At 49.1% G+C, this 21,895-nt stretch overlaps 1 protein-coding gene across 1 annotated transcript; it reads left to right on the forward strand.

Annotated features, from left to right (window-relative positions):
* The first annotated feature begins 1,524 nt into the window (after nt 1-1,524).
* On the forward strand, nt 1,525-21,687 carry BTNL9 (butyrophilin like 9). The gene is made up of 11 exons (XM_024247231.2): nt 1,525-1,554; nt 5,731-5,862; nt 8,118-8,462; nt 10,171-10,452; nt 13,265-13,393; nt 13,571-13,603; nt 14,337-14,357; nt 15,543-15,563; nt 16,119-16,145; nt 18,492-18,518; nt 19,371-21,687. The coding sequence occupies exons 2-11, from the start codon at nt 5,754-5,756 to the stop codon at nt 19,994-19,996; spliced, it is 1,620 nt and encodes a 539-aa protein (XP_024102999.2). The 5' UTR covers nt 1,525-1,554; nt 5,731-5,753; the 3' UTR covers nt 19,997-21,687.
* Nucleotides 21,688-21,895: the final 208 nt, after the last annotated feature.

Raw genomic sequence — 21,895 nt, forward strand, 5'->3', positions numbered from 1 at the left:
GGCTGCAGCTGGGTGGCTGGTGCCTCAGTCCACTAATGCCCAAGTTGCACCATGGCCTACAATAAGATGGGGTGGGCTGCGGTGGGGTAGTGCTTGCTTCTTTTTTGAGCTCTGCTCCACTAGAGAAATCCCAATCCAGCACCTGCCTGCATTTCCACATTGCACGTGAACAGGTTTTGCAGACTGCGCTAACAACAATGCCCCCAGGATTTATTCCTTACTGACCTTGCCTTGAGGAGAAGGTTATGGTGGGTTAAAAATTGGGCATCAGCCCCTTCCTCCTGGTTAGTTAGTGGAGACTCATCCCCACCCTGCCTCCTTGGAGTCCAAGCTTCACCGGCACAAAGACCCTGAACCCAGCTGGAGTCTTTTCTCCTCACTTTGAGCCTCTGCAGCTGTTGCTCTCTACAAAGCTCTCAGATACCTTTCCCCTCCTGTGACCCTGCAGAGGCGTTTTACACAGGAATTCAAGATTCTTCTCCGAGACAGGATGTGACGACTTCCTTGTTTTGTTCTATCCATCTTGGTTTTCATAGCCAGGGGCAGAGCAAACAGCATATATCTTAGGAAGATGGATAAATAATTCTGTCACATGTGCCCTGGCCTCTGGAGCTCAGCTGCCAGTCCATGTCTAGGGAATCAGCATCTGGGACCAAGACACTTTACAGCAATCATCACCCTTTGCAGAGGAGGTGAGATCACCAGGACTCATCTGCCATTTCAGACCTTTTGCTGCTATCTGCCAGGTAAGTGGCTCATTCTCAACAGCTGCCTACACCTCCACCTTTCAGAAACGGCAATCAGAAAATGAAGGTGGGAGGCTTTGGGAGGGCGTATAATTAGTGGCACCATTTTATTATCCGAGCTTAGCTGCAGTATGGGTTGTTTCAAGTGTGGCAAAGAGGAGATGTCCACGCCCATTTAGCTGGGCCCCATTTCAGGAGGCAGGATCCTGATACATCCCATTGCCCCCACCAGAGGAAAAAGATTTCAAGCCTCATTGCGGTTCCCTTCTTGGGGCAGTCCATCTTCCTTAGAGACTAAGAGGGTGGAAATCCTCTTGTGGACCTATTGAAATCAAACCAGTGCAGGCAGTGAGCACTAGCTGGGGTCTGCCGGGGGGAAGGGCATTGCAGGGGGTGTTGGGGAGGCCGGTGGGAGAGGGCCAAGGCCCCACTGACACCTGCGGACTTGCAGCTTGGGGAGTGGAGGACAGGAGACAGGCAAAATTCACCAGTTACACAGCTTACAGAAGTAGCAAAGCAAAGACTATACTTCAGGGATAATTTCTGTACTTTGTTACCAGAGAAGTTTTCCACTCTGGGACCCCACAGTCTCCGCAGACACATGCAGAGCAAAAAATGCTTCTTGTGTTTGGGAGAGCAAGAGACATGGCATTTATTAATAACATGGATTTTCCTGCCAGGTTTCATAACGTGGTCATTTAAGTGTGAAATGTAGTCTTAAAATTGTGTTAGAGAATCCCCAAGGTTCTGCTCTGCAACCATGGAAACACCGGGATTGCTCAGGACAACACCAACAGCTCCATGGCAGGTGAGGGAGTCCTGTGGGAGGATGTGGCCTGTGGACACCGCCAGGTTCGGGGATGTCCTTGGGAGATTTACTTTCTTTGTCAGGAAGGTAGTGTTAAGTGCAGGCAAATAATTTATATGTGTGGACAGAATCTGAAATACACCAATATAGTAAGTAAGAGTGAGAGATTGTGAATATGTAATACAAATGGAAAAGCATGTTTTATTTTGTTAAGTTATTCACTAGGGAACCAACTGAAGTTCCTTCTAATCCTCTTTTTCTCCATTCTTGCTTTGCTGAAAGTTGGAGAAAAGGACATGTGTAGAGAAAAATGGGATGCTTCAGGGTGGCTCAGAGGACACCAATCCGTAGTGATTCGCGTGAGTTTGTCAGGTGGAAGCAGTGATTTTTAAGAGTCACTGATTAAAAACAAACATTCCTAAGTGTATTAGGGAGATGCTGTTTATTTGTGAATCAAAAAGTTTTTTTCTCAGTCTCTTAAATTATGGTTTTCCTGTAATAAGAATGATTTATATTTTTAGTGAAAAGTTGTTTTCCTTTCAAATACAGACCTTTTAAAAAGACTTAGTTTGAGTAAGTACCTTTTCATTTGACGCTTTTCTTGTGCCTAATCTTAGGAAATCCAGAATAGTATTTGGCAGAAATTATGTTTTCAACTTGCCTTTGACATCTGTCCCACCGCATTTTGCTTTAAAATTATTTATTTAACAATAAATTATCTAAAAAATAACAGTAGCAAAGCAAAAAGTACTCATCTTTAAAGACAGACTCAAGACTGAGGGACCGGAAATCACAATAATGTCAGGGTTGTTTAGGAATTGCAGGTGCAGGAGGAGAGAACAGGAGTGGGGCGGGATGGGGGCAGTGAGAGAGCAAGAAGAAAAGACAAATAAAAAGAGAAGGAGAAGAAAGAAATGGGCTTTTGCTGGGTGCAGGCAGTGACATCCCTCAGAACCCCTTATTTCTCCCTGTGCCTTCCGGAGGGAGCAGCCCGAGGCTCCTGGGAGGACGAAGAGCATGTGCCCGCCAGCAGAGCTCAGCTGCAGCTGGACGATCCCTTTGTGGTCCTTGAGCGCACTGGGTTTTCCATCTTCCCCAAATATCCGATGCGTCCAGTCCCTTACTCCTTCCCCAGGCAAAACCTCCTCACCAGGAACAGAACCTGAAATCAATTTACACTGTAATCAAAATAGCAGAGAGTGGAAAGTGTTTCCTTCGAGGAGGGGATTTGCACTTCAATTAAGGATTGAGCACCCTGGATCCTTAACTGGACAGTGAGGTCAGAAAGGGGGACGCGCAGCAGCAAACGGGGAGGAGGGTGCTGTTCAGGAGCCACTGACTTTTCCTTTCAGGAAGTTGCCAGACCATCTCTCTCTGCTAAAGGCTTTCAAGATGATACCCTTGAGTGTTGGGAGCAAAGGGACCAGGTACCTGTTCCTCCTGGCTGAGAAGATGCTCTTGACAAAGTCTTAGGGAGACCTCAGTTTTAAGTTGTTTTATCTGGCAGCGGGATTTTAAATTTTTTATTCATTATTTAGTTGGTTGGCTGGTTTTGTGGCTGGCACTGTGTGAGCTGGTCGCTTCTTCGGTGCCTCTGTGTGATGGCAGGTTAGGGTGAGTGTTTGGTCTGTGGCCAGCTGGTTCCTGAGACGGTCATGGTTTTGGGTAACAGGAGTGACTGAAGGGTGTACCCAGATACACAACGCAGCTGGTGAGGAATCTGAATTCGAGAAGTGCAGAGCGAGGCTCTGGAACCAGCCAGTGGGTGGAACCCCACCCCACCACTCACCCACTGTGTGCAGGAGCAAGTCACTCAGCTCCTGGGCCTCCGTTTCCTTATCTATAATTTGGACCTATTAGTAATAATAATAATGATAAAAATAATAATAATACTGAGGTATAGATAAATGCTTGATAGATAGGAAGTGCCCAATGCATGTTAGTTTTTATTACTGTCAGCACGTGTGTGTGTGTGTGTGTGTGTGTCTGTGTGTGTGTGTGTGTATGTCTGTGTGTGTGTGAGTGTCTACAATCCTCCTTCCCTGAAGATTCCATGATGGGAATCAGACGGGTGTATCACAACAGAGAACTGAGGTCCCTCTGGCACTTCCACGGTTCTGGAACATCCTGCCCCAATCTCCTGTCCCCGGGAGGTGGCAGCCTGCCCCAGTCCAGGGAAATTGGAGTGAGTGCTCCTTCTTCGAGGAGGCCAGCTATGGGACCTGTCTCGCGCCCCATTACCACCTTATGAGCGGACCTGTGTCACAACCTAACACAACCTCGACTAATTCCCCAGAACCCAACCCATCCGAATGGATGCATAAACACACCCTGAGCCCCTCTTGGTTTTGGAAGGTACTAGCTGGACACTGACGTGGCCCTCCTGGCTTTACTGTCATGGGGCTCTAACCTGTGTCTAGAATCCAGAAGAAAAGACTGAAGTATAAAGAGAAGGGAACAGAAGAGAGGGTGAGAAGGTGCACGACCAGTGTAGACCCCTTTGCTGGAACCCTTCCTTGCCGGCTTCCCCACCTGTCACAGAGAGGCTTCCACCAGTAGCTACAGAGGGTGAGAGTCCGGACTGTCCAGACAGAGCCTGGACCCTGCCCGAGACCTCTGCCCATGCTGGTTATTGCATGAATCGTGTTCCAATAACTGAGAGGTGTCAACACGGCCCCGCTTCGGGGGGACCCCACCTCCTGTCCTTGAAACTTCTTGAAACACACCTGGAGCTGTCCCAACCTGTCCTCTGTTTGTCTGCTCAATTCAGCTCTAGGAGACAGGGCCATCAGCCCATGAGCCTCACAGGCCACCCCTCTTCCCTTGTATTCCTGCCTGTCTGGGTCCCTCCCAGCCTAAGGGTCCCTGGGGAGCCTCTACCACCTCATTAACTCACCCTGCACACCTCCTCTGATCCTTCTGCCACTGCATGGCCCAGCAGCTTTGAAAGTCCTTCCTTCGCACCTGCTGATGGTGTTGCTGACAGTGTGGCCAGTGCCCTATGGCCACAGGACACCAGAAACACCTGCCATGCCAAGGTCTCAGAAGAAAAGCCAAGCCATGGGGGCCAACGGGGAGACAGAGAGGGCTGGAGAGAGGAGCCCACCGTGGCCTTCACCAACAAGGGCACTGTGATGAAGTGAAAGGCAAGGGGTGCAGTCCCAGGATGAATACAGTGCGTGGACGTTGGGAAGGCAGAGGGGACGGGAGGTGCTGACTTTGATTTCAAGAGCTCCCAGCAACCCATGGGAGTGGGCATTGGTTTCTTCCATGGTTCAGGCAGAGATTTCGGTCCAGCCAATGACAAAATCTGCCTAAAATCTTGCAGAACTAAATGCAAGAGAAATATGGAGAGTTTTGTGTATCTCCAGAGACTCATTGGCAGCAGCACACTCTCTGGCCGTGAGTCATTCGTGGGGCCCAAGGGAGCAGAGCATCAGGAGTGAGGGGGTAGCCCTTGCCTGGGCTGGGTCTGGGCCTCCTGGGTAGCAGATGAGGAATGGGTGGCTAGATGGGATGACTCCATCACTGTGGCCCCGAAGATGCTATCGACACAGAGACAGTTACCAGCTGGCCTCCTGAAGGCACAACTTGAGGTCCCAGGCCTGGAGGAGAGTGTCCTAGGATGTCGCTGGGGCTGGCAGGCAGCCACCTGCATGCACTCCACTTCTGAGAGAGCAGAACTCTGTGTTTGTTCCTCTGTTTTGCGGACTCGATGTTCCAGACCAAAGGGAAGTGGGACGAAGGTTGGGTTGGTGGTGGTGAGGCAGGGAGAATGAAAATGCATCTGAGATCTTCAGAGATTGCCCTTTGTTTGAGGAAAGTCGCTAAGCCCAGAAAAGCGGGGGCGCTGAGCCCCCACACATTGTGTGGCTCTATTCCTGGCTCTAAACAATAAGCAGCACAGAAGCTGCTTCCTCTGGCATCCTTCAGCCTCGTCCCCTTGCAGCTCTGTGAACCTGGGCAAGGCCACGGATGCCATTAACAGTGTCCCCTGGGAAAATTAGAAGCAGCTCTCCCCTCCGGCCATGGAAGAAGCCAAGCACTGAGGCTTGTAAGGAATTTGAGAACTAGACAAAAATAACTGACGCCACAACAGACTTCAGGTCTGATGGAGTGAGTTCCAGCTCCCTCCACCTTTGCACATCGCTCCAGCATCCCTTTGTCCCTCTCCAGGTGGCCCCCACTGCTGACGAGAGATGGTGGATCTCCCAGTCTCCCTGGACTCCTTGAAGCCAGTATCTCTGACCAGCAGTCTTGTCTTCCTCATGCACCTTCTCCTCCTTCAGCCTGGGGAGCTGAGCTCAGGTATTGTGTCTGATCTGCAGCCCAGCTGGCCAGGACGTGAACACCACCCCTCCTGCCAGGTGCTCCCCAGGGCTACGATCTTAGCACAGTACCAGGGTGTGCCAGATGCTAAAATACAAAAAAGACTTCCATCCTAGTTGTTAAAGAGCCACTACCCCGAGCATTACCCAGCCTGTAGTGATGTTCCTCCACCATCTCCCCAGCCCCCAATGTTCCTCCACCATCTCCCCAGCCTGTAGTGTTCCTCCACCATCTCCCCAGCCCTCAACACCTCCTCCACCATCTCCCCAGCCTGTAGTGTTCCTCCACCATCTCCCCAGCCCGCAATACCTCCTCTACCATCTCCCCAGCCTGTAGTGTTCCTCCACCATCTCCCCAGCCCCCAATGTTCCTCCACCATCTCCCCAGCCTGTAGTGTTCCTCCACCATCTCTCCAGCTCTCAACACCTCCTCCACCATCTCCCCAGCCTGTAGTGTTCCTCCACCATCTCCCCAGACCCCAACACCTCCTGCACACTTCCCAGCACTCCAAAATCCACAGCCATAGAGCATTACCCAGCCTGTAGTGTTCCTCCACCATCTCCCTAGCCCCCAACACCTCCTCCACCGTCTCCCTAGCCTGTAGTGTTCCTCCACCATCTCTCCAGCCCTCAATGTTCCTCCACCATCTCTCCAGCCCACAACACCTCCTGCACACTTCCCAGCACTCCGAAATCCACAGGCATAGCAGGGAGCAGAGCAAGACGGTGCCAGGAAACTCACTGGCCTGTGTTTGTGCTGAACCCATTGATATACGTTTTTAACTTTACCCCTTGCAAAGCTTCTCTCATGAAAGATGTAGCCAACAGAGGGTGTAAACTAATAATTCCAAGGTACTTTCCTAATTTCCTGGGCTGGAAACCAGGAATACCAAGGTGACTGCAACATAGCCCAGGTCTTCAGCAGTCCGTAGTCAAGGGAGGGGTGTGGAAGTGGCATAAATGGCTGTCCATTTATGTGACCATGGCTGAGAGAAAGAGAGAGAGAGAGGGAGAGAGAGGGAGAGAGAGAGAGAGAATTGTGTCCAAAGACTTTGGGAGCACAGCTAAGAGCAATGATTTGTTCCCGGAAAGCTGAGGAGAGCTGTAGAGTGGGAATATAGTTGGAGCAGAGGCTTACAGGATGCACATTCTCCAGGAAGATGACAGGTAGGGGATTAGCTGAGGTAGGGTGTGCCCAGAGAAACAGTCAGACATCGGTGTGTGGAGAGAGACAGCCGGCGAGAACCTGGAGAGGGAAACTTGTAGGAAGGGTATTGGATACTCACCCAGCGGGCAATGAGGCGCCTCAAATAGTGTGAACAAAGGAAGGTCCCTCCATTTCCTGTGGGCCAAGTGCAGGACAGAGGGGGTCCATGACAGGAGCGCTTCAGGATGGAGTTTTAGCTGAACTTGGAAAGAAAGGAGAGGAGAGGTACAGAGGCCAGAGAGAAGAGTGAGTGCCTGTGGGGTGGCAGGGAACCGTGCGTGCGGAAGAACTGCGCAGGAGCAGCAACTCTCATGGGAACTGCAGACAACAGACCAGACCAAAGGGAGAAGAGAGGCCCCATGAAGAAGCCGTCAAAGAGGAGGGTGATCAAATGAAAGGTCCCAACAAATAAGTCTCAAAGGAAGGATTTGGTTGGCCTTTTGATAAGAAAATGTGTGGAGCAGGGAGCCCTCATAGATGATTTTTGATACCCTTTGTAGAAGCTGTACATGTGAATTATTTTTTAAACTTGGAAAATCAGACAAGCAAAAATAAGAAAATATCTATTCTCATCATGCAGAAATTATCACCATCAGCAATTTGGTGTCTCCTTTCAGATATTTTTCTCTGCACATTTATGCAAATACATATGTTTTTAACTTAAGATAATATTATACAGATTATTTTGAAACTTGCTTTTTTGATCAAAGATTCCATTTCACTTAATGCCTTGGTCATATTTACATAATTGTCCCCAAAATAACATTTGTACCTGGTTGGATGAAACCAGTTACCAGCTCAGCACCACAAATCTGGTTGTGATGTCACCTGTGTATTTGTTTAATCGTGCACTCACATTTTTTCATAAAAATTACTTGTTCAAGGATCCAGGCCAGTTGTCCTGTAGAGTATCTTGCCTTTCTTGTTTGCATAGTTTGCTGCAGATTCCTCAGCTATAAAGGGGTGTGATAGCTTTTTTTTTTAATTGGATGAGGGTTGCTTTTGCCTGTTCTGACTTGTCATTCTAGAGGTCAAGGTGCTAGGCCCTGAGTATACCATCCTGGCCCTCGTCGGGGAGGAGGTGGAGTTCCCATGCCACCTATGGCCACACCTGGATGCCCAGCAAATGGAGATCCGCTGGTTCCGGAGCCACACCTCAGATGTGGTGCACCTGTACCAGGAGCAGCAGGAACTCCCTGACAGGCAGATGCAGGTGTTCCGGAACAGGACCAAGTTGGTCAAGGACGACATCGCCTATGGCAGCGTGGTCCTGCAGCTTCACAGCATTGTCCCCTCCGACAAGGGCATATATGGCTGCCGCTTCCTCTCCGACAACTTCTCTGGCGAAGCTCTCTGGGAACTGGAGGTAGCAGGTGCGTGGACTGACCTAAGGCCCCGCAGGGGAGAGGGAGATCCAGGTGCTTTGCCTGAGTAGAAGTGGACTCACAGAGAATGGAAGAATGTTGGTGATTTTAAAAAAACATAAAAGCTGATGAATAGGTCCATTCTCAAATGAACAAACAAAACAAACAGTTCACCAAAAAATACACAAATAGCCCTTAAACATATTAAAAGGGCCGAGTACAGTGGCTCAAGTCTGTAATCCCAGCACTTTGGTAGACCGAGGCAAGCAGATCACTTGAGCCCCAGAGTTCGAGACCAGCCCAGGCAACATAGGGAGACCCCATCTCTTAGCCAGGTGTGGTGGTGCGTGCCTGTAGTCCCACCTACTCAGGGGGGTGAGGTGGAAGGATCTGGCTGCAGTGAGCTGGACTTGCCACTGCACTCCAGCCTGGGCAAAAACTCTGTCTTGAAAGATATATATATATATGTATATATATATATATGATTATATATATATATAAATGTTATATATTATATATTTATATATCATATATATGATATATAAATACATTAAATATAAAATGTATATTATATATAATATATTATGAGTAACAAAATTACTCATAGTGAGAGGCAAATCAAAGCTATGTCAAAATGCAATTTTTTTTTTTAACTGTCAGACTAGCAAAATTTCAAAAGCTCTTCCACATACTGTTGATGGAGCTATGGAGAAGCAAGCTGTCTTGTACTACATTAGTGGAATTCAAAGTTGGAAAGCTCCAGGACAGGGGAATTTGGTAATACTTAAGAGGACTAGCTGTGTGTCTACCCTCTGACACAGCAATCCCACCTCCAGGAACTTACTCTACCTCTGATACCGCCAATATGAAAAAAGCATATGTATGAGTTTAATCTTTGTAAAGCTTTTTAAAAACAATTGCAAAATAGTGGAAACCACCTAAATGTCCAAGCATAACAGCTGAGTATGCTCTATCCACCCAATGGAGTAATAATCTATATTATGCATCTGAAACAATGATGAGGTGGTCTCTGAATGGATGCAGAATGATTTCTAGTATTGTTAAGAGAGAAAAGTAAAATGCAAAGTTCAATAATATACACTTGCATTGTAAGAAAGAAGGAGAAACATTGCAAAAGGGAACATAGGAAGGATAAACTAGAAATTGATGAGATTGGTTACTGAGGGTGAGGTGTGATGACATGGAAAGGATGAAGCTTTTTTCCTGATATACATTTCTATACAGCACTGGCATTTAAATCACATTAATGTTTTGCATACTCAAAATATAATGCTAGTTCCACAAGGATGGAGAGATAAAGGAGTGTGTATAATGCAGGCACTAGAGCTCTGGGGGAATTCAAGAGAAGGAGAAGAGTCACAGCTCTAATTATTAGAATTTAGGGTGCTGCTATTCTTCATTCTAGGGAAACTGTCCCTTGCCTAACATGATTAAATGCCAGGAGCCCTTCCCCACCCAATGACCCCCTTCACATTTCCAAATGTCCCTCGGGGGTATTACTGTCCCCACATGCTACCACTGATTTAGACTGTCATTTCCCGTCCACGGGTGGGGAGCGTCAAGCCCACACACGTCTTAATAGCAGTCACACTTCATGATGCTTTATGGTGACTACAAATGGTGAACAGTGGCATGAACTTTATGCGTGATTTCTCAGAAGAAGCCTGATCTTTCCCACTCCTCCTGCCTCTGCCAGGGCTGGGCTCAGACCCTCACCTCTCCCTTGAGGGCTTCAAGGAAGGAGGCATTCAGCTGAGGCTCAGATCCAGTGGCTGGTACCCCAAGCCTAAGGTTCAGTGGAGAGACCACCAGGGACAGTGCCTGCCTCCAGAGTTTGAAGCCATCGTCTGGGATGCCCAGGGCCTGTTCAGTCTGGAAACATCTGTGGTTGTCCGAGAGGGAGCCCTCAGCAACGTGTCCCTCTCCATCCAGAATCTCCTCTTGAGCCAGAAGAAAGAGTTCGTGGTCCAGATAGCAGGTCAGTGGTTGTTAGCTCACACCCATCTTCCTAGTCCTCATGTCTACAGACACATTGGCCCAAAGGCAGTCTATAAAGACATAATGGTACTGTGCCTGTCTGCGTATAGGGTGTGTTGGCCTTGACACCTGAAAAGTCAGCAACTTGGATATTAGGAACACACTAAGAACACTACTGAGAACCCAAACAGTCGGTGAGAGAGGCCCCAGAGAGCCCGCCTTTCTGTGCCTAAGGCCATAACACTAAAACCCATCAACTCTGCTCATCAGAGGCATCATGGGAGCCAATAGATTCGTAATGCTGTCTCCTAAACAGCATGTATTGAGTTTCCACAACATGACCCCAGTCCCTACCCTCAGGTCCCCATGCCAGTGGGGGATACAGACAATAAGCAAAAGAAGTGCATCCTGTCACATCATGTTAGAAGGTGGTAGGTGCAGTTGGGTGCAGTGGCTCACGCCTGTAATCCCAGCACTTTGGGAGGCCAAGGCAAGTAGATCACGAGGTCAGGAGTTCAAGACCAGCCTGGCCAGGATGGTGAAACCCCATCTCTACTAAAAATACAAAAAATTAACCCGGCATAGTGACAGACACCTGTAATCCCAGCTACTCAGGAGGCTGAGGCAGGAGAATCGCTTGAACTGGGGGGCAGAGGTTGCAGTGAGCCGAGATCTGCACTCCAGCCTGGGTGACAGAGTGAGACTCTGTCTCAAAAAAAAAGAAGAAGAAGGTGGTAGGTGCTGTAGTGGGGCATGTCCACAGATTGCAAAAGGCACGTCCGGGAAGTGGGTGTGTAGGCAGTGAGCTGAAGGCAAGGTCATTATTAAAGTCTTATTATGAGGCAGTCACTGAAGGGTTTCATGTTCATGGTTCTAATTGTTTTACATTTTGAGGACAAACCCAACATACGGGCCATTTTTCACACAAGTCCAAATCAAAAGCTATTTTATTGTAACAGAAAAAAAATCTCCCCCTTTGATATAGTCGTTCAGATACAAGCCAATGCACACATGTTCTCAAGATAAATGATAACTTGTCTGCAAGTAGGAGGACCTGGCAACACCACTTACCACAGCAGTTCTAAATCCTCTGGGAATTGGGATGGCTATCTGTGTGAGCCAACTGTCTTTAACCAAAGGAAAAATCAAGCATGTGATATGTCTACGGCAAGCCTGTAATTACAACTTGGAGCCACGCAGCTAAGCTAAACTCCCAGGAGACAGGGATCTCCACGGCAGTGCTCTCTCTTTTATGTTTACATTTCAAACAAGTGGCCCTTAAGAAAAACATTCCTGGGTTGTAAAGAAATAATTGATACATTTTCTAAGGAAAATGAACTAAGAGAGGGGAAGAGGAAAGAGTCTCTCTTTTTGCACCAGGAAAAACCCAATATTTTCTTTTTAGCTTTTAATATAAATCTTAATTTATATTATTGATATTTATTATGAAACAAGTTTATATATAAATTTTTAGATGGGTAAATGTTTGCATGCACGGACCCCTTTACAGAGGGCATGATTTACATGGATACCTTTGGGAAGGCATTCTGGTGGCGGGAAGGGCAAAGCCAGGGGCCCAAGAGGGAAACCTGCCGGCTGCTGGCAGAAGAGCGAGGAGGCCAGAGGGTCGAGGGGGAGGGTCACAGGTCAGAGAGACAGACGGCCCTGAGCCCTTGCCCTTGACCCCAGGCCATTGCTTCACACACCATCTGTTGTGAGGACCAATCCATTGTGACCCAGTGTTTTTGTACCATACAATAAAAATGTACACTGCTAGAAAAACAAAATTAAAAACCACAGTCCACTGATGTCACTTATAAGCCAGACACACAGAACAAATGCCATCTGATTCCACTGATGTGGGATTACCTAGAGGAGTCAAATCCACAGGGATGGAGAGTATACGGAGGGCGCCAGGGGCTTGGGCGTGGGAAGAGGAATTACTGTTTAATAAGTACAGAGTTTCAGTTTTGAAAGATGAAGAAACTTCCGGAGATGGGCGGTGGTGATGGTTGCACGACATGGTGAATGCACTTAACGCCCCTGAACTGTACACTTAAAAATGGTTAAGATGGGAAAGGTTGTTACGTATATTTTCCTACAATAAAAAGAATATTTTTTAAAGATCTGAGATAAAAGCACCATTTTCTAATTAGATGACACAGACAGAAAGTTACTCTATTAAACTGCCACAGGGTTTGTGAAGGGCCAGTGGGTTCTGCGCGTCCCTGCGCCGGCTGGTGCCACGTCGGCCTGCGGGCGGGTCCTCCTGGGGAGCCGGGAGGGACGTGGGAGCTGCGAGGCCGCGCGCACGTGGTTTCGTTCTCACTTCTTCCAAAAGCGTGGCAAGAACCGAGGTAGAAGCCGCATGTCGCAAACAAGCGAGGAGACGTCTTGGGGACTAGACAGCGCGGGTGCCGAGCAGGAGCTCCCCGGACATCCGCCGCCAGCCAAGCTCCCGGGACCCTCCCGCCTTCGGACGCGGGGCAAGAGCGGGAAGACGCGGAGCGAGGGCAGCGCTGTGGCCGCAGAAGCCGAGAGCGGGGCTGGGGCGCGGTTCCCTCCCGCACACCCGGCAGCTCCCCCAGCCCCCCGCGCTGAGCGCGCTCCGGCCCGCAGGGCCCCGGCTCCCACCTGAGCGCGCGGGGCGGCCGCTCCACGCCCGTTTCACAGACGGCTGCGGTGGGCCCGGCAGCTTCGCCCCCGGCGACGGTCCCTCGGGGGGTTTTCCGGCACGCGGCGGGCAGGCCGGTCTTGTCTCTCGGTGTTCAGTGGCGCCTAGATCGAGACAGCCCCTGTGGGGTGTTTTCCAGACGTGTTTTTACCCGGAGCCTCTCCGTGGAAGAGCGCTTTCGTCGCGACCCTGGCGGCGCTGCCGCCGCTGCTGTTGGTCCTCGCGGCGCTGGCCCTGCGCTTCCTGCAGAAGCAGCGGAGATGCCAAGGTACCGGCGCGGGGCCGCCTGAGCGGGCTGTGCCCGGGAGCAGTGGGGCGGGGAGGGGCTCCCGGCCGGTCCTGGACCCCGGGGCCACGAGGCGCCTCCTCCCAGGACGCAGCGCGGGAAGGGGGCCTGGAAGGGGCAGGGGGCGCACACTCAGCCCTCTCCCCTCCCGTTCTCCAGAAAAGCTGAAGAAGCAGGCGGAGAAGAGACAAGGTGAGCGGGGACAGGGCGTTCTGCACCCACCTCCCTAAGTGCCAACCCGCCGTAATCCAAAGGCTGTGGGTCCCATTACGAGGGTCTATTCCAGCGCAGGGTGTCAGGGCGGCCACCCGGGAGCGGTGATCAGTGACCCCGGTGGGGGAAAAGGGAAGATGGTTCATATGGACAAAAGCGGAGGTGCTGCACAGTTGCATTTTCCACAGAGGCTAGTTATACAGATGTCAGGGTTGATTGGCTACTATTGATTACACCCTCGGAGCTTGCTGAACATTACACTGTACAGAGGGAACAGTGACCAGGGTCTCTGCTGCCAGCGTCACTTCGTCCAGGTTTTCGTAAAGCACAGGGAGTCGGGCTGATGCGCAACATCTCAACACAGGGTCAGGAAGCAGCGGTCAGGCACCAGAGGAAACAGCCGAGTTACGTGAGGCAGTGTCCACTGAGCGTAATAAATTTGGAAGGCTCCGACATTGATTTTCACACTAGCAGGAGGGAGGGCGCTGGGTCACCCTCCTATGGAGAAGGGGAGCCACGGGTGCACACTTCCCCATCCCCTGCCTGGAGCCTCACTGTCCAGCGCAGCCTGGGCCCGCAGACCACCGCGGGTGGGAGTGCCGCATCGGAGGTGAGGCCTCAGTGTTCACCCACCTGTTCTGTCTGCCTCATTCCCCAACCTGAGAGTCTTTCCCCTTTTCTTCTTCTTTTTTTTTTTTTTTTTAATCTCTAGAGAAACTCACTGCAGAGCTGGGTAAGTTCTGGGTGCGGGGCCACAGTGCTGCCTGTCAGCCGGTGGGGTGGACCCCTGTGCCTGTGCAGTGGGAGGAGGGGCTCCCTTTGGACAGCGGCTGGCAACTATCTAATTCTAAACCATCCCTGTGAGCCTCCACCTCTTCACTTGCTAAGGAGCTGAAAGGATGGCTGCCTGCCACTGTGCAGCTGCTTGAGACCCTCTGGACAGACCCTGCCAGCTCCTCCCCTGCAAATTAGACAATTCAGTTAAAATTCATCATAAAACGTTTACTGTCTCTGGTTCATCTTCTTAAAATGTCCTTCTCTTTTTAATGCAAATGGCACTAGGAAGGGTGGCACCTTAAATTTGCACCAAAATGGAAATAATTTCTCAGATTCACTTTTCTCCCCAGAGGGACTCAGAGACGTGAAACCGTGGGATGTGTCTCTGTAGAGAGGAAGAGAGAGTGAGCCCAAGGGAGGGGGAATGGAGGAAAAGGCCATCATGGTGTTGGGGTTGGGGGGCAATTCAGCTGAAACTGTAAGGTTGGGGAAGCTTGTCTGGCAGTCTACCTAGCCCTTCAAGGGGAATGAAAAAAAAAACAGCCCTAATAAGTCATTAACACTATAGTCTGAATTGTAAGTCATAACCCTATAGCATGAATGCCTCTCCCAGGAGCATTTACTTTTGAAAGAGCTTGACATTGGGTGGACAGATCAAAGGAATGCATTTTTAGTAGCAAAATGTTGGAGTCCTTGGTATTTGGTCAGGGGAAATAATTGGGTGTGATGTCCTTCCAGTCCTTCAAATAACGCACCCAGTGAGTGACCCTGAGGCTCACATAGGCTGTGCTCAGTGCCTGCACTTCTGCGGGAGCTCCGCCCCAGGAAGCTTGTGATTTCAGGCAGAAGGAACAACCTGAACCCTGGGAAGAGGCATGTCAGTACTAAGATCTGGTTCCCCTTCTAGGCTGTGTGCAGATTTCCACCTTTGAGCTAAGACAGGATGAGGCATAAGGGTCCTGCAGATGGGCCTCTTTTTGAGGGCAATGAAGGGGCAAAGATGAAGCTGTGAAAAAAAAAAAAAATGAAGCTGTGATTAGCAATAGCTTAAGACTAAGGAAGCTCTTCCCAGTGGCCTGTCTTGGGAAGATGGTTCCACCCATCTGCAGGCTGATGTTTTCTTTGTGTGTTCTGCTTGCAGAAAAGCTTCAGACAGAGCTTGGTAAGTGACCCCTCTTAGAACTATTTCTTCTCAGGGCCGGGCCCAGTGGCTCGCGCCTGTAATCCCAGCACTTTGGGAGGCCAAGGTGGGCTGATCACGAGGTCAGGAGATCGAGACCAGCCTGGCTAACACTGTGAAACCCCGTCTCTTCTAAAAATACAAAAAATTAGCCCAGTGTGGCAGCATGCGCCTGTAGTCCCAGCTACGTGGGAGGCTGAGGCAGGAGAATGGCGTGAACCCGGGTGGTGGAGCTTGCAGTGAGCCGAGATCGCACCACTGCACTCCAGCCTGGGCGACAGAGCGAGACTCTGTCTCAAAAAAAAAAAAAAGAAAAAAGAACTATTTCTCCTCATTCATCATTTTGCATCTGATTCCTCATATATCTTCTTCTCATCTCCCAACCAGGTATGATGCCCAGGCAGGACCCCTGCTGGCTATGTGGGTGGCAGGAGAGAGGGGAGGGGAGGGGACGGGGTGGGTGCAAGATGTGATGTGTGAGCAGGGAAGCTTGGGGTCCTAATGTGCTAATTTCCTATTTTCCTGTGGTTGCTTCAGACTGGAGACGGGATGAAGGCCAGGCTGGTGAGTGGAACCCGTCTCTCTCTGACTCTTCCTCATTTATATCTGAGCACCCCAGTCCAACTCACCCTGACTAACCAATCGGGCTTCATTCTGGTTGCATTCCGCAGCCTCACACAGCATGTGTTCATCTATGTCACGGGGTAGAGGTTATACTCTGTCCTGAGGACTAAGTGTACTGCAAACCACTAGTTCCAATCCTGGTTATATATCAGAGTTACCTCGACTCCTGGTGCCCGTCCTCCAAGACTCAGACTCATGGTTCTGGCATGAGTGTGTCACTGTACATGTCAATACTTCTCTGCATACCTCCCTCTATTCACCCATAATGCAGACAGTCTAATGTATATATTTTGTATATATTCTTGCAAAATGTGAATATCGATTTATGCATATGCATCTTAGTTCATGTAAGAGACATTTATGTGCTGTTCCTTGCTTTTCCCATGCATCATCATGCTTTAATACCTATCGCTGCCACTTGTGTGCATTCAGTCTGTTTTTCCTCCTTACCGCAGAGTGCTTCATTTTAGCCAGCCACCCTCCTGGAGAAGGTATCCAGGCTGCCTCTAACTCCACAACAACACTGAACGCATAGTCTCAAACGTGTTGCCTTACGGCGCTGTGTGGAGATTTCTCTGGGGTATATAACCAGGAGGGGGGCTGCTGGCCCATGGTGGGTATGTCCACTAAGGGGATAGTGGGATCCCCTGAAGGCAGTGTCATTATCCTGCCACCAGTCATGCAGTGAGATTCCATGCGCCCACACCTCATGTGAGCCAGCTTTCTAAGTTTGCCAATCAGTGGGGGATAAGTGATGGCTCATTGTTCTTTAGGTTTGCAGCCTCTGAATGCTGAGAAGATTGAGCATCTCTGTATATGCTAATTGGCTCTGGGGGCTTCCTCTACTGAATATTGCCAGCTCACATCATATCACTGACCCATTTTTCTTATGGGATTGCTGTCTTTTATTATTAACAGGAATATTATATATCTCTCTGTGTGTGTGTGTGTGTGTGTGTGTGTGTGAGAGAGAGAGATATTAATCCCTCATGGGTAAACATTGTGAATTCCTTCTTCTGTTGTGCCATCTGCCATTAGCTTTGTCCATAGTTCCCCTTATTGAAAAGGAATTATTAATTTTGATAAAACATAATCCCTCAACCTTTTACCTTATGGTTTGTGTTTTTGAAGTTTTGTTGAAGAAGACCTTCCTCACACTTAGGTCGCAAAGATTCTCTTACACTTTCTTCTATTTTTTTTTCTTTATGTAACTACAAAAATCTTTCTACTATCTTTATGTTATATTTGCATCTTTAATCCCTCTAAAATTTGCCATTTTATGAGGTGTTGGGTGAGAATCCTGTGATTTTTCTCCATATAGTGAGTTGGGCTTACCAAGGCCATTTACTCCACCATTCTAGGGTTGCCACTGATGTGGGGAACCATCTTTGATGCATATTGGATTCCCATCTCTATATGAGTTTGTCCATTGGCCACCTATTACATCATTATTTTTACTGCTATGGCTTTTTTAGTAGCTGAAAGTACAAGTTTTCCTTCTCCATTTCCACTTCCTTTTTTAAAGTGAATGAATGTTTTTAAAATATAAATTTTAAGATAAATTCTAAATCTCCCCAAAAAATCCAAAAGGAGTTTTACATAAGATTGCTTTGAACTTACAGATAAACCAGGGAAAATCAACATCTTTGTAGAACTGAGATATTCCACATAAGAGCTATTGTGTTTAAAGCTTCACCAGTTATCCTGACACAAAACCGGGGCAGCAAAGCCTTGCTGTAAACATCTGGAGCTCTGAGAATGTCTTGTGTTGCTTTTGCTTTTGTGACTTGGTGATATCTTTGTTGCAAAACAAAACAAGATAAAACACAACAGAAATCCACTCAGATTGATTCACATTAAGAATGGAGGCATGTCAGGAAAAGACAGGACATCTAGAGGGTATCTTTGGGACCTATCAGGCTCAGCTGGGCCTCCTGGGCACAGCCTGGCCGGTCAGAGGCTGAGGCTCCACTTCTGTCTCTCAGGGCATCCAGGCTGCTTATAGAGTCTCTTTACCTACATGCTCCACTCTCCTGCTTTTTCCAGCAGAATTTCAGCCTGCATGTAGCTCTGGTATCAATGACACAGGCCTCTACTCAATCTAAAATTTCTCAGGAAAATACATGGTGAACCCCAAGACCAGTCTGGATTCAAACCAGTTGTCATTGGTGGGAATGGGGTCATTCGATCTGCATGCATGCCTCGTGCATCTGGAGACTTCGTTAAGGTTCCAGAGTTACTGACTGAGATTTCTGAGCTTTTTTCCCTTTCTCTGTTTGGTTTCAGAGTGGAGAGCAGCCCAAAAATATGCAGGTAACTGAAGCCAGGAAACTGATTTGTTTTGGTTCGGCCGGATCTTAAACAGAAGGGAGGTGGAGAGATCTGAGATTAGAGGACAGGGCTTTATAGGAGCCAAGTATGGGGCCTGCACACACAGACACACACGCACACTTGCAAACACGCCACACGACACATATGCCTGCATGTGTATGCACACACATGCACACGTGAGCTCCCAAACACATCGCTCCTCGGGGTTACACTAGTTTTGTTTCCATCTGGCTTGGGGCTCTTTGCAGACGAGAGTGCAGAGTCTGTATAAGGAACCTCCCAGATCCTCTGACGAAGGGGTCCCCTAGGTTCCTATCTGTCAAATGGGATGGGGTGTTGAAATGTGGGGCACTGGACTAGATGATCTCAAAGGTCCTTTTAAAATCCTTTTAAAAACTTTTCTGAATGACTGTATGTAAAAAAAAAAAAAATCCAAAAATTTCTGTAAAACGACGCTCAGCGCTCTCCTGATTATGCCAAGGTCACACCGGGTGGTGCCGCCAGCAGGAACTAGAACCAGCCCATAGGTCCTTCCCCTTGACCGGGACATGGCTCCCTCCCCGCCAACCTACTTCCTTTGCTGTCTCTGGTATGGAATTCAGGGACCTTCCAGTTCAGGAAAGGACAGGACTCCTCGTCACATCAAACACTCAGGAGTGACTTACACATGCCAATTCCGTCCTAGGGAGGGGGTTTGCAGGGTGAGGGTCGGGGTAAGGGGTTCATTTCATTGATTATTCCACCAAGAGAAACTAGAGGTTTGTCCGTCTTGGGGAAGACACGGACGGGGCCCAGAGCGTCCTGGGCGGGCACTAACGCTGTGGCTCTGCGCAGTGGATGTGACTCTGGACCCGGCCTCAGCGCACCCCAGCCTGGAAGTGTCGGAGGATGGCAAGAGCGTGTCTTCCCGCGGGGCGCCGCCAGGCCCGGCGCCCCGCCACCCGCAGCGGTTCTCGGAGCAGACGTGCGTGCTGAGCCTGGAGCGGTTCTCCGCGGGCCGCCACTACTGGGAGGTGCACGTGGGCCGCCGCAGCCGCTGGTTCCTGGGCGCCTGCCTGGCCGCGGTGCCGCGCGCGGGGCCTGTGCGCCTGAGCCCGGGGGCCGGCTACTGGGTGCTGGGGCTGTGGAACGGCTGCGAGTACTTCGTCCTGGCCCCGCACCGCGTCGCGCTCACCCTGCGCGTGCCCCCGCGGCGCCTGGGCGTCTTCCTGGACTTCGAGGCCGGAAAGCTGTCCTTCTTCAACGTGTCCGACGGCTCCCACATCTTCACCTTCCACGACACCTTCTCGGGCGCGCTCTGTGCGTACTTCAGGCCCAGGGCCCCCGACGGCGGCGAACATCCGGATCCGCTGACCATCTGCCCGCTGCCAGTTAGAGGGACGTGCGTCCCCGAAGAGAACGACAGTGACACCTGGGTACAGCCCTATGAGCCCGCGGACCCCGCCCTGGACTGGTGGTGAGGCGCCCTCGTGGCCGCAGGACTGGCCCCGGGAGGCTCCCTGGATCCCAGGCCAGCGCTTTGCTCTCCTGCTCCGTCTGAAGGGAGCAGGTGCACTAGCCAGAATGTCAGCGAGGGGGACAAAGAGAGGGACCTTTGCCTACGTAGATGTGTACGTGTAATGCGATTTTCTTCAAGGAAAGGAGACAAGTCCAAAGCTCATTTGTGGATTGTGGGGCTGAGCGAATGAGTACAAATATATCCACGTCGCTGAGAGCTGGGGCGCTCACGGTGGGCGGTGGGAAAGAAGCCAGCGTGGAAGAAAGAAGGGAGAAAACTTTGGTGACTGCATTAGAGGGATCCGTTAATTTGTATAGTTTTATATTTTTTGTATATGTTTGCTAGCTCTAAAAAGGTCAGGATGCAATAACACTTCGTAAGCAACGAGTTCACCTAAGTAAGGCTCAGATCCTAGTTTTAAATATCATTTCCCATTAAAATGAAGTTGGAGGAACAGCTGCTTCTGGGGCTGGGGCAAAAATTTCAAGGTGAGTCTGGAGCATTGTGTGTAGTAAAGTAAAATAAGCTCTCAAAACGTGACGGCAACACGGCAAAAGGGTAGAGGAGCCAGGCCGAAGGGGCCTCACTGACCAATTGTGGGACAATTTGAACATCAGGATGAATAATAACAGGAGAGATTATAACACACTGAATAAAAACATAATCCATGAGTTCATGCTGATACTCAAATTTCTTTTTAAAAAGAAGAAACAGGAAGGTTTCTTTTGGAGGTGAAATCTAATTATTGGTGAGAGTCTTTTGGAGAACAGGATATTTGCAGTCTCAAAGCAGTAACCTTATGCACTACTTATAAGTTTGAAAGGGGAAAGGTTACCTTTTCAATGGAGACATCTACCAGATCATCCAAGTGATTAAATTTAACATCATCAATGATGGGACCAAGGCCATTATTAGTTTGACAATGACAATTGTGGAAAATGAAACAGGAACAGGATATCATTGGAGAAGTGTTCTTCACCCCCTACCCCCAAGACAGTCTCTGTCGGCCAGGCTGGAGTGCAGCCTCAACCTCCTGGGCCCAAGTGATCCTCCCACCTCAGCACACAACACCATGCCCAGCTAATTTTAAATGTGTTATAGAGACGGGGTCTCACTTTGTTATCCAGGCTGGTCTCAAACTCCTGCACTCAAGCAATCCTCCCACCTGGGCCTCCCAAAATGCTGGGTGTACAGGCGTGAGCCACTGTGCCTGGCTTCATTTTCAGAGTGAGACATTTGTACTGTGGCTATGTAGGAGAACATTCTTGTTCTTAGCAAACATACTGAAGTTTTTAGATATTAATTACCACAGTGTCTGCCACAGAATTTCCAGTGACTAAGTGGAAAAATATAAAACATATGAATATAAAGAAAGAAAGAGACAAGTCAAATGTAGCAAAATGACAACACTTGGTGACTCTAGGTGACTGGTCAACAGATGTTCATTGTATTATCAATGCAGTTTTGCTGTGGGTTTGAAATTTTGCAAACTAAAAGAGTTGGGTGGTGGGGAGAAGGATACACCAAAAAGCTAAGTGATTATCTTTGGATGGGAAAATGTTTGGTAATTGTATTTTTAAAATGTCTTCTTTGTATTTTTTAATGTTCAATAATGTATATGTATCAGTTCTGTAATAAAGCGGAAAAAGCTGTTGTTTTAAATACTCATATTCAAAATCATTCATTTGAAAGGAGCTATAATGAAACTGCTGGATGATCTCCTAGACCATTGTTTCAGAGTAAATGAATATGGCTCTCCTCCCCTTCCCCTTAATCCAGGCAGAGCTTTCCTTGCCCATCTTGTTTGAGAGGGGGAATGAGGAAGGGAGACTAGTCCACAGCCAAGCTTTCTAACTGGTCT

This window comes from Pongo abelii, chromosome 4 (genome assembly GCF_028885655.2).
Source record: "Pongo abelii isolate AG06213 chromosome 4, NHGRI_mPonAbe1-v2.0_pri, whole genome shotgun sequence".
In the NCBI taxonomy this organism is placed as follows: domain Eukaryota; kingdom Metazoa; phylum Chordata; class Mammalia; order Primates; family Hominidae; genus Pongo; species Pongo abelii.

Coding starts and splice junctions, on each gene's coding strand:
- BTNL9 (XM_024247231.2), top strand. CDS start 5,754: ATGGTGGATCTCCCAGTCTCCCTGGACTCCTTGAAGCCAGTATCTCTG. Junction 13,604..14,336: donor GCAGGCGGAGAAGAGACAAG/GTGAGCGGGGAC, acceptor TTTAATCTCTAG/AGAAACTCACTGCAGAGCTG. Junction 16,146..18,491: donor ACGGGATGAAGGCCAGGCTG/GTGAGTGGAACC, acceptor GTTTGGTTTCAG/AGTGGAGAGCAGCCCAAAAA.